Source organism: Lepidothrix coronata, unplaced genomic scaffold (assembly GCF_001604755.1).
Source record: "Lepidothrix coronata isolate B3197 unplaced genomic scaffold, Lepidothrix_coronata-1.0 Scaffold52, whole genome shotgun sequence".
NCBI lineage: Eukaryota > Metazoa > Chordata > Aves > Passeriformes > Pipridae > Lepidothrix > Lepidothrix coronata.
Genome location: NW_016690232.1, coordinates 3,766,887 through 3,781,943, shown reverse-complemented (window position 1 = coordinate 3,781,943; position 15,057 = coordinate 3,766,887). Strand labels below are relative to the sequence as shown.

General features: G+C 51.0%; 1 protein-coding gene across 6 annotated transcripts in view; it reads left to right on the top strand.

Annotated features, from left to right (window-relative positions):
- Positions 1-4,438: 4,438 nt before the first annotated feature.
- Positions 4,439-15,057, top strand: part of CACNA1E (calcium voltage-gated channel subunit alpha1 E) — a 107,829-nt gene continuing 97,210 nt past the window's right edge. For 5 of the 6 annotated variants that reach the window (XM_017815859.1, XM_017815855.1, XM_017815860.1 and 2 more), the window contains exon 1: positions 4,450-4,545. In XM_017815859.1, the coding sequence (XP_017671348.1) occupies positions 4,508-4,545 (38 nt within the window). In that variant the 5' untranslated portion in view covers positions 4,450-4,507. Of the gene's footprint in view, positions 4,546-15,057 lie in introns of all 6 variants that reach the window. The other variant, XM_017815852.1, reaches the window with a different exon arrangement.

Below are 15,057 nucleotides of genomic sequence, written 5' to 3'. Positions count from 1 at the left end.
GGAAGATCAGCCCCCCTGGACCAGCACAGCATTAAGCCTTTCTGCTTTAACTCCAATGGTTTTGGTGAAGTTTATTCAGATAAAGGAAGCAAAGAGCTCACCCAGTGCCTTAAGTGCTGAGTGTACTTATTATGGTAATACACAGTTACTTGGCTAAAGACATGATTGCTGCCATTGTAACACAAACACAGGCAGAGAAAACCCCTAAAAGGAATTTCCTCTTTGTAGGTCAGTGGTGCTGCTGGGAACCCACTTCTCACAGCAGCTCTTTATTAGTTAATCAGCTGCTAGAGGAAAAAAATGAAGTATGTTGTGAGATTCCAGGGCCTCCTGCCTGCTGGGGCTGCATTCCTTGGCTGTGGCACACGGTTGGGGTTGGGATGACGGGGCTGGGTCTCTTGGCAGTGTGTAGCACCTCTTGAGGATGCTGCAGAGAGGATCTGTTTGTTTTTTCTTCTGTCACATGTGCTCTGGTGCTTGAAAAGGCTCTTCTCAGTGATTTGTGGGGTGGGATGCTGCCTTTGGGTGCTTGTGTCCCATTTCAGCCCACACTGATGCACAGACTAAGGGGCCAGAGCTGCTCACTATTCTGTCCCTGTTTGGCCATGGCAATCCCGTGCAGGAGGGGCTGGAGGGATGCTGGATGCAGTCTCTCTAATGAGATCCCCATTAGATGGGCTGAGCTCCAGCTGTGTCAACACAGCTGGGTGGTTTGTGTCCACAGATATGCCCTGGGCTGAGCTGGGAGTGTCATTCTGCTCCCAGCAACTGTGCAGGTGAAAGCACAAGTGCCCATGTGTTTGCAGGTGAATATCCCCTCTCTAATTCAGTTTGGCCCCGTGGCCATGGTTTTATCTGGATGATTTCTCCGCAGCAGGAGCAAACAGTAAATTTCCTGACTTTTATTACTTTGAGACTGAAGTTTGGGAGATAAGAGCCTGTAGAGACTTCATTTTCAGGTGTTGAAAGCCTGCGATGTGTCACAGCACAGCAGTTCCTTAGCTCTCCTGTATCAATGGTACATCAAATGTACCATTGCTGGGCAGTAATGTCCCCCTGTCCTGTGGAGGCTGGGGTGGCAGAGGCTGCTTGGAGTCCTGTGCAGGTCTGTCCTATGCTCTTACTGCATCCCAGTCGTGCAACCAGGGATATGGACAGCAAGTATGAGCTGGGGTCACCTGTGGGAAACCACATGTGGGACTATAGGGGGGGTTGTACAGGTGGATATGCTATGTTCCTTTGCTTTTTTAACTAGTAACTGTCATTAATGGAGCTGTGAAGCCATATTCTGTCCAGCTGTTACCAGGGAGCTGTGTGGCAGCCTAGGTTTATTCCCAGGAAAAGACTGATTTGCAGCTGGAAGGGCTCAGAGGCACCAATACCTGAAGCCTATTAGAAAGATGGATACAGTCTATTTATAGAGGCATGGAGTGACAGGACAAAGGGGAGAATGGCTTCAAACTGAAAAGAGAGTATATTTAGATTAGATATTGGGAAAGAATTCTTCCCTGTGAGGGTGGTGAGCCACTGGCATACATTGCCCAGAGAAATTGTGGCTGCCTCACCCCTGGAAGTGTTCACGGCCAGGTTAGATGGAGCTCTGAACAACCTGGTCTAGTAAAAGGAATCCATGGCGGAGGGTTTGGAATGAGATGATCTTCAAGGTCTTTTGCAACCCAGGCCGTTCTATGATATGCACTCAAGCTATATGTTATTAAGCAAACCCAGCACGGAAGTTGGGCTGCTGGCTGCCTCCGTGGTCCCAGCTCTGTCCACGGTCCATTTCCTGCACATACCGAGTTGTTTCCCGCTGACAGAGGCAGGGCTGGCATTTAAACAGCGCAGAAGCCGAATTACGTGATGAGCAAACGTGGTGTTTTGTTCCCCACCAATTCAGATTTAGTGTGGAAATAAAGTGTGTTTGTTTTCCGTGTAAGGAGGGGACCAGAGGCCAGAGGACGGGATGCCCCGGTGCCGGGTGCTCGGTACCCCGCGAGCGCCCTCGTTAGCACGTAAGCCTAGTCAGCTTCCCTTCACAAAATGTTCTGGCATCCTCCCTTCTCTCCTTGTCACTTCTCCAGAGGGAACGTGGCTTGTTCCGCTGGCAGCGTGAGCCCTGTTTGCTGAGGCGGAGGCAAAGCTAATTATTTCTATTTATTTCCTCAAACTTTCTTGGTGTTTCGTTTGAGGTCTCTGCTTGAGCTTTCCTGCTTGTCTCCAAGCCTGGGAGTCACCAGTGTCCCTGGAGCAGCCAGCCTGGTGGGAGGTGCATTGGTAGGCATCAGGAGAGCCACTCTCTGTATGGATGCTGGACCTGCCCTTGGGTTGTGTCCTCATTTGCTCTTGGCTAATTGTCCTCAGGGCTCTGCTGCAGCCACAGCATCGCTGAAAACCTGGAGTGTTCATGCTTGGTGTGCCTGAACGCCTCCTGTCCTTGCCAAGGAAATGTTTAGGAAAGGAACAGGGCCTCAGAACAACAGTTTTTTGAAAAAAAAAAAAAAAAAGTAAAACAAAAACAACACTAACCAAACAAAAAACCAAAACAAAAATCTCACCAGCTACAGAAAAAAAAATAAATAAACAAACCCACCCAAACCAGAAATACAAAAGAAAAAAAGCCTCAAGGAAACCTGGAGTAAAACAAGGAGTTAAACTTTAGCAAGGGAGGGTTGAAAACGAGCACAGCGAGATGAAAAGGAAAAGCAGAAGTTGGGGAAAATGAGATCTTATAAAGGTGTCCAGAACTGACTTGAAAAAGTAATTAATGCTCCTAAAAAAAGTCGCATGGGTAAGCAAAGTAGTGGAGTGAAGGATCTGTTTATAGCTTTCAGTGGGAGCAGCCAACTCATCTTATCAATGTGCTAATTAATTTGCTGAGGCTCTTGCTGGCAGTTGCCTTTTCCTTTCTGGAGAGCTTGCCAAGGGCTGAGTATCCCTTGGGCTAGGCAGGTTTAAATTTGGGGGTGATTTTAGATACATTCTATTTACAGTGCATCACCACAGACCTGAAGGAGATAGGATGCTCCCCTGGGCTGTCCATCCCTTCCCCTGCAGCAGGGAGATGTCAGGCTTATTTTGATGAGGATGAAGGGCCATGCTCTATGTTGTCCCTCCAGTTACTGTTGATTTTTTTTTTCTATATTATTTTTTCTCCTGGTGTGCTGTTTCCCAGCCTTTATCCCAACCTCTGTTTTCACCTCCCTGTTTGTTCTGGAGGAGGGGTTAAAGTGATGATGTGCTCAGTATGCTGCATTATTGGGGGATTTAAATCCTCCTTTTCCTTGCTGGGTTATTTTCTCCTGTATCAGGGATGTAGTTAAGAAGGGAGCAACAGCCCCAGCTCCCTTGTCCCTTCTTTCACCTCCATCACAGGCAAACACTGGGAGAGGAATCTCAGGGACTGATGGAGCAAAGGCCTTCCTGGAGCAATTCCAAAATGAGAATACAGTGTTTCACCATGACAAGGCTTTGGGTAGATTCTCAGACACAAGCATCTCCTGTCTATAGGGCATCATCTGCTTTGCTTAGCAAAGGAGAATTACATGGCAAGGTGTTCCTGACAGTGTTCCTGTGCCTTTTGCTCCCGTGTGTAGCTCCTGACTCAAAGTCACAGTGATATTTCCACATCCAGCTTCATGAAGTGCTGCCTGTCTCTGCCTGTCTGTCATCCCATGAATGTGGGGCTGGAGTGGGATATGGATGATCCAACCAGACATGCCCCATAGAGAAAACCCAACCAAATGGAAGGAGTGCAGGGGTGATCTGACCTGGGTGCCCCAAGGCTCCTCCCCTGTAATTTTGCTGTGATTCATCTATGGGAAGCTCTGCTGCTCCAGGGAGAGCTGGCTGCAGGGTCAGAGAGCTGCAGGTTCAAGAGGTGCAGGGGTGCCCAGTTTGGGAGAGATGAGGAGAGCACCAAGGCAGGCAGTGGTACCCCTTGCCCTAACCTTGGGGGCCCGGTGATTTGTGTGTGCTGTGCCTGGTTGGAGACAGTCTAATCCAACAAACCTTGGAGAACTGGGACTTTTGGTTGACATGGGGGGAAGGGAGGGAATTGTGGTGCAAACAGAGCAAACCCCTGAGCCTGTCCTCTCTGTCTTGTTCCCCTCCAGAGTGATGAGCCGCAACAGCACCCAAGATGCTGGGATTTGGCACGTGCTCCATGGGCGCGCCGGGCAGGGGGGCTGAGCTGGACGGTGCCTCCCCCCGCTACGTCCTGGCCCTGCCCGAGGAGGAGACGTGGCGAAAGCACCGGCTCGGCTTGATGCAAACCACCCAGTCCTGCAACCTGCTGGAGCCCGAGGGCCTGGCCGAGGCCCTGGTCTCGAGGGCTGCCAGCTTTGACGCCCTCTACGAGCCCCGCTCCCGGGATGCCGACGCGGACACCGGCAGCGCCTTCGACCTGGGGCTGGGCCAGTACGTGCCCGTGAGCCCGGACGTCATCAAGCGCCGGCGGGGCGGGCTGATCGAGCAGAGGGACATTATCAAGGCACACGAGGCACACAAGATGCAGAGCACGCCACAGGCACGGAGGAAGGAGTGGGAGTAAGTACCGGAGAGCCCCCAGCCCAGGTGGGCAGCCGGGGGGAGCGGGAGTGTTCCCTGTCCTCTTTGGGGCTGGCGGGAGAGTCTGGGGGGTGTCATGTTGGTGGCATCATCCCTGTGGTGCAGCTGCCACCCACTGTGCTCCATCTCCTGTACCTCCTGAGCTGGGCTGCTCAGCTCCAAGCTGGAGGGTGGCATTCCATGGAAACGGTGCACTTTGGGTGGAGGTCCCTTAAGTTGTGAGGTGGTTCGAGGGACGTAGAGGAAACTTGGAAGTTCCCAAGATAGTTTTCCTTGGATGCCGAGTGAGTTTTGAATGCGTTTGGGGTCATTGCCTTCTGCTTTTGCTGTGGCTCGAGCCCTGCTGCGAGGGCATTGTACAGATGCGTCACTTGGGGACATGGTTTAGTGGGACTTGGCAGTGCTGGGTTAATGGTTGCCTTGATGATCTTAGATGTCTTTTCCAACCCAAATGATTCTGTGGTTTGTATTTAGCTCCAAAAAGTGTTCAAGTCTGAGTCAGAGAAAGTTGGAGAGATTAACAAACTTGACAAAACAGAAGTGCTTGGCAGAGCTAGAACCCACTGGTTTTACTTACTGTTTTCCTTTAATTAAGTTATTCCCATAGTTTGCCTTGGTGCTGTGAGAAAACCCCGGCTCCAGGTCCTGGATTAGTTTCTCCCACCTGGCACTCACTGTGTGACCAAGGCTGCAGCCATGTGCTTCAGTCCTGCATTTAAATTACAAGCTCCCCCTCCCTGTGTCTGCTCAGCAGAATTGCTTGGGAGAAGCTGTTGCAGCACATTCTGCTCCAGTGTCACTGGTCCAGAGCAGCTCCCTGCCTTAGGCACTTCATCTGGGGAATAATGTTTAATAAAACACCCGAAGGAGCTGGGAGCCCCTGTATTAATTAGATGTGGCACGTTGCTTTGGCGAGATCCAGGTCAGCGTGAAGCTGGTAAGGTTTCTTTGGGATGGCTTCCATGATAAAACAGCTTGTGATAACACTGAGGCTGCTCCTGCTTTTTTTGGAGAGCAGCCCAGTGTTGAGGCAGGCTCTCCCTGGCCCTTTCAGCTCCTTGTTCATCCCTGTGTGCCCAGGGAACCTCCTGGCCGGTGACTCAGGCAGTCCCGCACTGGGAAAATAAATTGACATATGGGCTCGGCAAGCACTCGGTGCCTTGTTATCTTTTGCATCCCACTGGGGATGCCAGATGAATAAATCATGGCCGGGCAGGAAGCAGAGGGATGGCCTCGTTAATTGTCGGCTGGCGGAGTGAGTCCCTAGAACGGCTGCTCGCTAATTAACTGCCTGGATCCTACAGCTCTCTTTGGTGGCAGGGAGATGAAGCCGGAGCCCTTCCCGCTCACACTGCGTGGGATGTGCCCCTTCGGCCACCCTCAGTTGCTCCATCCAGCAGTAAATCAAACACAAAGCCCAGTATTTCTGTCTTTAACACATTGGGAATACACCGGCGGCCGTGCCGGCTGTTGCCATCCTGATGTGGTTAATAGGATGTTTCCCCAGGCTGGTAGGGTCCAAACTTTGCGTTTCCCAGCTCCTGGATGCTTGGGTTTGTGATGTCATCCCATTTCACGGTGGTTTTGTGGGAAGTCTCTCGTGTGGGGTGGACACTGGGCTCTGGCACTGATGGCAGCTCTTGGGCTTTGCAGACCTCATGTGCCACTGAGGACCTGAGAGCCCCACTGCCTGTCTCTGCCAGGTCCCCTCTTGGGAAGTTGCTGAGCACCAGGGAGTTTGATCTGTTCCTTTCCCAAAGTTAGGTGCCCTGATACCCCCTCAGCCTGCAAAAACCGCATGCCAGAGGCTCCTGCTTTAACATCAGACTCATAAATGCCGGGAGAGGGACTTTTGATTAAGGGCATGTAGTGACAGAACAAGGGAGAATGGCTTTAAACTGAAAGTGAATGGGTTTAAGATTAGGAAAAATTCTTCCCTGTGAGGGTGGTGAGGCCCTGGCACAGGTTGCTCAGAGAAGCTGTGACTGCCCCATCCCTGGAAGTGTCCGAAACTAGGTTGGACGGGGCTCTGAGCAACCTGGTCTGGCGGAAGGTGTCTCAGCCCATGGCAGGGAGTTGGAATGAGATGGTCTTTATGGTCCCTTCCAACCCAAACCAGTCTTTCTAGGATAAACCAGTAAGGTTTTCCCCAAAAGCTTTGCAAAAGCCCAGACTGGTGTGCAGAGCTGGTAACTGTAGCACCATGGATGCTCTCTGGGAAAAGATTGATAGCATGTGGGGGAGAAAAAGCAAATTAATTTCCTTGTGCGTAATTTTATTAGTAATAATGCAATTTTCTTGTGATTTAATTTTCAGAAGGGCTCATCTCACATGCCTTGAATCACCCTGGGGGCTCTCGCCTGGGCGGTCTGGCTCTGCTGAGCAATGGGGGGGGTGTGTTTTCCCCACTGGCAGTGGACATTAAATGGAACATGAAGAATGTGGAAAAATGGCTGGATATTTGCAGGAGGTCTCCTTGTACTCCTGTTTGCCAGCTCTGGCTGGGTGGTCTGTGGTGTGGTGGGCACAGGGAGAGAGTACAACATGTGCCTCTCTGCTGCTGCGTGAGACCTCTGCTCCCCTGGATTAGCTCTCTGTCTTTGCAGATGTGGCATTCCTGGTGTGCAGCCAGATGTTGGTGTTTAGGTGCTCTTGATCTGAGTTGCAGTGAGGGAAGAGAAGCAAAGGTTTTTTTCTACTAGCATTGGCAGGTCCAACCCTTACCAAGACTCCACCTCTGCTACCTTTTCCCCTTTTCCCAGTGAAACAACCCCATAAGTGGAATAAGAATAGGAAGGATAAAATTCTCTTTTTTTTGGTTGTTTTTTTTTTTTTTGGGGGTGGTGGTGGTGTTTGTTTTTTGTTTGTTTGTTTGTTTGTTTGTTTTTATTTTTTTTTATTTTTTAAATTTTTTTTCCATGAGTAAGCTGAGGCAGAGAACAGCAAACACTGTCTAAGTGCCTGTGGAGCAGTGGCTCTGTGGGAGGCTTTAACTTTATGGTGAAAGGTGCATGTACCAGCCCACCTGGCTCTTGTCTGAGGGATTTAAGCCTAAGGCAAACGCTAAACCCTGTTTTCCAGAGTCCCAGCCTGATGCCTCACCCTCCATCCCTCTGTTTAGGTGCTGGGATGGAAGTATGTGGAGAGGTCTGCTGTGCTCCAAGGCTGGGTGTGCTGCTGCATGGAGTGGTCATGGCTGAATCGCTGCTGTCTTTGCTCTGTATGTCTGGCAGCATCATTTGGGTAATGTTTGGCTTAGAGACAGCTCAAAAGAGAAGCTCCTTGTCAAAACAAGCAAACGGGGAACCTCCTGTGGCTTCTCCGGGCTGAGCAGCTGCTTCCTTAGCTGATGGTAAGGACAGGCAGAGCCACACAGGGAACATCCCAGAGAACCTTCAAGCTGAATTGGAAGCGGACAGGACCCAAACCTGCTTTTGCATGGCCACAAACCCAAGTGTGCATGGGAATTTGTTAAGCTTAGCTTGTGATATTTGGGGAATGCAAGCTGTGCTCTCATTTTGGAATGATACTTGCAACAAGGATGCATGGAAAAGCCTGATTCCCGGATGCCGGGCAGGGAGCATGGGAGCAGAGGAGGCTGGAGGGAAATCACCAGGATGGTGGTACAGTGTGAAGGTGGGATGCTGTAATTCAGCACTGGAGTACCTGAGTGATGGGTGGCAGGTTTCAGTGTCCCAGGGAAGGGATGCACTCTGCCCACAGCATAGGACAGTGATCCTAAAGAATAAGGTAATTAGAAGTGATCTCCTGTTTTGAGTTAATGCCTCTGATGCCATGAGTCTGTGAGGTCTCCCTTGCAGGGTACGATCTGGTTCACGGAGCTGCAGGATAGGAGAGCTTCCTGCTGCTCCCTCGGATCTGTACCTGCAGTGCAGACCGTGGGGAGCCTTTTGGGCTGGAGCGTGTTGTTACTGCAGCTCTGTCTTTGTGCCGTTTTATGGGAAGCAGGGAGAGAACAGAACAAGCTGAAAACGCACAGGGTGTTGCTAACAGATCTCAGTGGCTTTTTATGACTTGGCAGCCTCTGTCTGGTTATGTGCACGCTCTGCATCCCAGATTACAAATGAAGCTGGCTTTTTTTTTTTTTTAAATCCTTATTTTTTTTTTTTTTTTACTCGTGCTGAATGAGACAAAGGGCACCAACCCTCACATAAAATAATGTCTCAGAAAAAAAAAAAAAGCTGAAAACGCACAGGGTGTTGCTAACAGATCTCAGTGGCTTTTTATGACTTGGCAGCCTCTGTCTGGTTATGTGCACGCTCTGCATCCCAGATTACAAATGAAGCTGGCTTTTTTTTTTTTTTAAATTTTTTTTTTTTTTTTTTTTTTACTCGTGCTGAATGAGACAAAGGGCCCCCTTGGTGTGTGTTGGGCTGGCAGCTCAATCGATGCTTCCCAGCATATTCCCCAGCACCATCTGGGTTTAATTGGCTGCAGTGGTGGGGAGAGGGCAGGAGTGTGCATGGGGTGGCACTGCCTCTTGTCTGGGAAATGCCCCTGGGCGCTGGGGCTGTTTTGGCAGCTGTTTCAGCTCTCACTACCCTGTCCCTCCTTGGCTCTGCAGGGAAGGGACAAGCCCTAGGTGGCTCTGGGTTGCTGCCACTGATGCGAGGTAGCTTTGTGGCATGGTTTTGGGAGAGGTGTTTGATGTAGTGGGTGTAGCTGCTGTGCTGTGGGCAGCAGCCCTGCTCCCACCCGAGTGGGCTCTGTGGGGGCTGCTCTGTGCTGTTCTGGGGGCAAGGAGCTGGAGGAGGGTGCTGGCCCTTGGCTGCAGCATCAGCATTGAGAGGATCTGTGGAACAGCAGCCCTTGCTCCCCTTGTGTGCTGCTGGGGAAGGGAGAAGGTGTCCCAGCATCCCATCCAGGTCTCAGCTCTGACACCAGTGTCCAGTGCCTGTCACCCCTCCTCAGGTCTCCCTCCCGACCCTGCCCTGGGGGGTGGGTACATGACTTTCTTCCTCCAGCACTTTTGCAGTGTCAGTAACTGTCAGAGGCAGCTTAGCCATGTCCTTCTCCGCCATGGGCTCCTGTTCAGACTTCTGCTGCCATGTGTCCAGGAGCTTGGGAGGGCTGGGCAGAAATGTTGGGGCAGCTCAGGAGCTGTGGGGGCTCTGCAGGTGAAAACCCTGAGATGTTGGTGGCAGGTGATCCTGGGGTTATGTAGCTGGGAGCATCCTTCATGTAGATGTACCCATGATTCCTATGCAAGTCCTCTGCAACCCGGGGCAAAGCAATTAACCTCTCTGAAAGCCTAATGAGTGCCTTGGTTAAGGTGATTCTCTCTGCTTATGTTTTACCCTGCACAAGGAGTAATACAGGTGGTAGAAAGGACTGTGGATATGCTAAACCTGGGAATGGGGACAATGAAATAGGGCTTTTGTCATGGTAACTTGGCCTTGAGCACCAGGGAAGCATCTCTCCCAAAAGTATCTGACCTGGACTTCCCTGTGCTCTCCCTGCTTCCCTTTAGTGCAGACCAAGGTTTGGATCCCTGGGGAGGAGTTCCTTTTCTGACCTGGGATGAACCTGAGTTCCACTGAATATCCTGGCAACAGCATGGAAATAGCAGCATCTTTCACTGAACTGCCTCAAAGTCTGGGTTTCTGGCACACCCTGGAGGAATTCCCTCTCTGAACGAATTCAGGTGACTGCAAAGCCTCCCAAGGGCTGCCAGGGAGATGGGCACTTCAGGGACAGTCCCAGCCTTCCTGCACAGCAGAGCCCACTCTTCCAGGGAGCTGGGCTCCTTCGGAGCTGGCTGCTGAATGTGGAAGACAAGGTGGCTCCCAGCAGATGCGTCTGCTCAGGAGCTGCTGCCTCGTGTTTTGCCGCCACGTCCTGCCAATTCCTACTTCCCTCGCTGGAATCTCAGCTGCAGGTGTTGGGAAGCTTTATTAGCACATCTTGGGGCAACGTTGAGGCTGTGCACCATACCGTGGCTGGTTGTGTTTCTCAGGAACAAGCCTTCGGAGGGAGCTTCCCCCTTGGCCTGGCCATGGCTCAGAAATGCTGAATTTCTGGGAGGCAGGGCCACCTAGGGCAGACTGCCCAGGATTGTGTCCAGATGGGTTTTGAGTATCTCCAAGACTGGAGACTCCAGACCTCTCTGGGCAGCTTGACCCAAACTGACCCCTCACACTGAAAAAGTTTATTCCTATGTATAAGCAGAGTTTGTTTTATTGCTGTTTGTGCCCACTGCCTCTTGTCCAGTCACTGGGTGCCACAGAGAGGAGCCTGGCTCTGCCTTCTTGCACTGTCAGGTATTTTATGCATTGATCAGATCTGTTTTGAGCCTCTTCCAGCCAGGTTGAGCAGTACCAGCTCTCCCAGCTTCTCTCCCTTAGTCACCTTTGCTGGATTTGCTCCAGTAAGTCTGTGTCTCCTGTCCTGGGGGCACAGCACTCTGGATGTACCTCACCAGGGCTGCACAAAGGGGATGGGTCACCTCCTGAACCCACTGGCTTTGCCTAACACAACCCCAGGAGGCTGTTGGCCCCTTTTAGGAAGAGCACATGGCTGGCTCGGGGTCAGCTCAGTGTCCAGGAGGTCTCTCGAGGCTTTCCCTGCCAAGCTCCTCCCCAGCCAGGCTGTTCTTCCACAGGTGCAGGGCTTGGTGTTTGCCATGAAGCTGAACTCCAGGCTGCTCCACTGCCTGTTTCTCCAGGCTGCTGAAATCCCTCTGGATGGCAGCACAGCCCTCTGCTTTAGCAGCCTCTGGTTAGAGCATCTGTGAGCATGGTTCAGTGCAGTGTGCAAGCAGTGAAACTTCTGATATTCAGTGCTCGTTTGCACCCTCATCCTTTCCCTCCCATGGAATAATTCAACCTCTTCCCCTCTCCCAGGCAACCCTATGTGATCCTGATGAGGGGGCTGTCTGCTGGCTGGGAGAGGTTTGTGGGAGAGGTGTTTTCCAGCCTCTCCACTGTGTACAGCTGATGTTATTTATTACTCTGTTTCTAAGGTGTAGTACACCCTGCCCCCCCCATACTATTTGTATTTCAGAGATGGTGAGGTAATAAGTTAATTCAGGGTGGAATTCAGGGACCTCAGGAGATATCTAGTCCAATCAGACAATTGTTTATTTTTAAGGTAACTCAACGTTTTGCATTTTAAAACACAGTGCATGTCTAATTGCATGTGCCCCAAATGGCATTTTCTTGACTGAGAGGGTGGTGAGGCCCTGGCACAGGTTGCCCAGAGAAGCTGTGGATGTCCCATCCCTGGAAATGTTCAAGGCCAGACTGGGAGCAACCTGGGATAGTGACAGGTGGCCCTGCCTGTGGCAGGGGGTTGGGATGAGATGATCTTTAAGGATCCTTCCAACACAAACCATTCTAGGATTCTGTAAAAGGCTGGGAAGGTCCCTGAAATTCTACTAACGCAGCTTTCAAAAGGTGACTCTTGATTTCCCAAAGTGGCTTGTGAAACATTGAGACCTTTCTTAGAAAAACAGAGGAGAGATGCTCTTCTTGTCTCCACTTACCTTTTTCATGCTCCATGGGAAAGGCTGCTCTGATCCTTCAGCACAGGATTATGTGTGTGTGTGTCATCAAAAACATGTCATGTTTCTGTTGTTTGGCCGCTTTTGGGCTGGTGCTACACACCTCGGCAAGGATCTTGCTTTTTAACTGGGGAAAACGGACTGGTGCTTATCCCCAGCTGTGGGGAAGGAGGTCAGCGTGGTATTGTCCTTCCCAAAACGCACCTGAAAGAGCTGGTGTTGTCTCATCTTTCATGGATGATTCTAACCAGCTGCCTGAGGGTTGTTTGGTGGGACGTAGCTTTCCTGCAAGCTTGCAGCATGGCACCGTGGTGGATGATGCCGTAACGTAACACATGATGTCTCCATGGGCTCTGATACAAACCACAAGTCCTTTATTTGTCGTCAGAGAAACTTCACAGGGGTCACTTTTCTCCCGCTGCAGCTCCCGAAAAGTAAACCGGCATCTGATGTGCTGTAACTCTTTTCCGTGCATTCACTCGAGTGGAAATAGGCCTAAAAATTCTTCAATGGACTTTTTCCCATTGAGGAACCACGGAAGCCATGTTCTGCTGGGGCTGGGTGAGGGTGTTTGCCTTCGCAGAGGCTGCTGAGCTGATGAGTCCCTGCCGACGCAGCAAGGGGGACGGTTTCTTCGCACCTCCCAGCACTGAGTAGCTTTCGGAGAGAGGTTTTGCTCTTTGGCCTTTTCTCTTTCACAGGTTTGGAAGATGGGAGCAGCATCTCCTTCCTGGCTGCGCTCCAGGGATGGGGCTTCTCTGGCTGTCTTGAGCATCAGCTGCTCACTGCCAGTTCAGACTTGGTGGAAAAAATTTTTCAACAGCTCCATCTTCTCCTGGCGCTTGTCCTGACAATGTAATTTTGTCAAAGCCACCCTGATTGCCAGCAGGTTGCTTTGAAGAAAGCTGAGACTGTGAGTTTGGCTTCATTAGGTTGGGGATGGAGTTGATGGGTTTCTGGTCTGGCTTTCTTTTTGTTTCCAGGGGTATTTACAGCCCAAAGGCAGAAAGGAGGCTCCTCTGTCATCCCACTCGCTGGTACCGTGTGTTTTGCTGTGTTTATCTGACTTGGGCCTTGCAGGGCAGGCAGAGGATCAGAGAAAGCATGGGATGGTCCTCAGGCATGGACCTGCCTCTTGTGGGGGCGAAGAGGAGATCTAAGGGAGAAGAAAATCTCCTGCTGGCTTTGACAGGAGCTAACGCTGCTGCGCCAAAGGGGTCATGAGGATGCTGAAGGAGAAAGAGGGATTTATTCTGCTTTGGGTAGTGTAGCACTTGAAAAAAATACATTTCAGAATCCCTCTCCAACCTTTTGACAGGCTAGAAATAAGTTTTCTTTTGCTGGCTGTTTATGGATGGCCCTGGGGATGTTTTTTCTGATCTCGTTCCCACACACCAAGTTTGGCAGCTTGGTGTTTGGCTCTTGCGGGTCTTGGGTGGCAAGAAGGGGAATATCCTTCTGGGGCTGGGCTCTTTCCCTTCCTCCTTTCTGTGGTCTCCCTTTATCCATTCTGCCCAGTCTTGGTCTCTTGGGCAGGGTAAATTTCAAATATTCATATTATTTCCCCCATTGGATCCTCTCACGGGGGCCCCTCTAGAAATGCATTGCCCAAAACTGGACCCATCTGAGATGGAGGAGGATGGAGAAGTGTGATCTCACCTCCTGCCAGCTTGGTTAGTATGAGGCTGGGATGCTCCACAGCTTTTGGCTGAGGGGAGAGTTTGTGTAGAGGGATTTGGGAGTTGGAAGCAGGGAAGGAAATTTACTTTAATCTGATGGAAGAGCAGGAGAAGGCGGATAACTGTTCTGAGAGGTGGGATTGCTGCATGCCTGCCCAGAGCAGACAGGATGCAACTGGAAGTGCTAATTAAAGCCCAACTCTCAAGGCTAAATAAAGCAGCAGGGCACTCCAGGCAATTTACTAATGGGTGATTATTTCAGGGCTCTTCAGTTGAGCCATAAAACCTCCTGGCCTAAGGCAGAGAGTTAGACCAAGGAGAGCTGTGTCACCAGGAACACTTGAGTGGGGTGTTTAGGTAAGAAATGGGAGAGCAGGCAGTGACAAGATCCTTCCCTGCTGTGTGGCATCACTGCAGCCAGCACTGGGGCCAAGTAATGCTGTCCCTCATCTGTGGTGGTTTAGGGGTTATGGGGTCTCACCTGTCTCTGCTTGAGGTGTCAGCAGACACCCTTGTGCTTATTCAGGTGGCATGTGCACCCACAAATGGGGCTGTTGGTGTGGGGTTTGGTGTTTTTGGGGAGTACAAAGCCCTGAGCAGCCTGTGGGAGGTGGACGAGTGCAGGCACTGAGCTTCACAGTGGCAGAGTGAGACCAAGCACCAAAACCAGTTTGGTGGTGCTGGATGCACATCCCTGGAGTGTCCCCATAAATGCCCAGGTTTCTTGGCTGTCCTTTAAGCCTCTCTCAGCTCTTCCAGACTGACATCATTTCAAGACCAGGTTGAACAAGGCTCTGAGCAACCTGATCAGGTTGAAGATGTCCCTGTACTTGGCAGGGGTTTGGACTAGATGACATTAAAGGTCCCTTCCCACCCAAACTGTTCTATGATTCCATGATTTGGTTGCTGAATCCCCCTTTGATCCAAGGGGCAATATCCTTCTGCTTTATCAGTAGTGCTGATATATGAGCAATTCCAGTCCCACAGCAATGCAGTGTGGGGGCACAGCCAACTTGAAGGCTCTGTGGTATGTTTGGGCACTTTTCTGGCTTCAGGAGGTGTGTGAGGAGTTTAGCTTGGAGTGTATGTGATCCCAGGGCACTGTGGGTCTTGGGCCATCTGATCAGGACCTGGTGCTAGGCTGTGGTGTTGGCATCTTGCCATGCCTGCCTCGTGCTGAAGAACACTTGGGGAAGGATAAAAAGCAGATTATACACAGCTCCTGATCCCTGTTCTGACATCCCACCTGACTTGCAGAGACACCTTTAACGTGTCTCCCCTTTGCTTGCA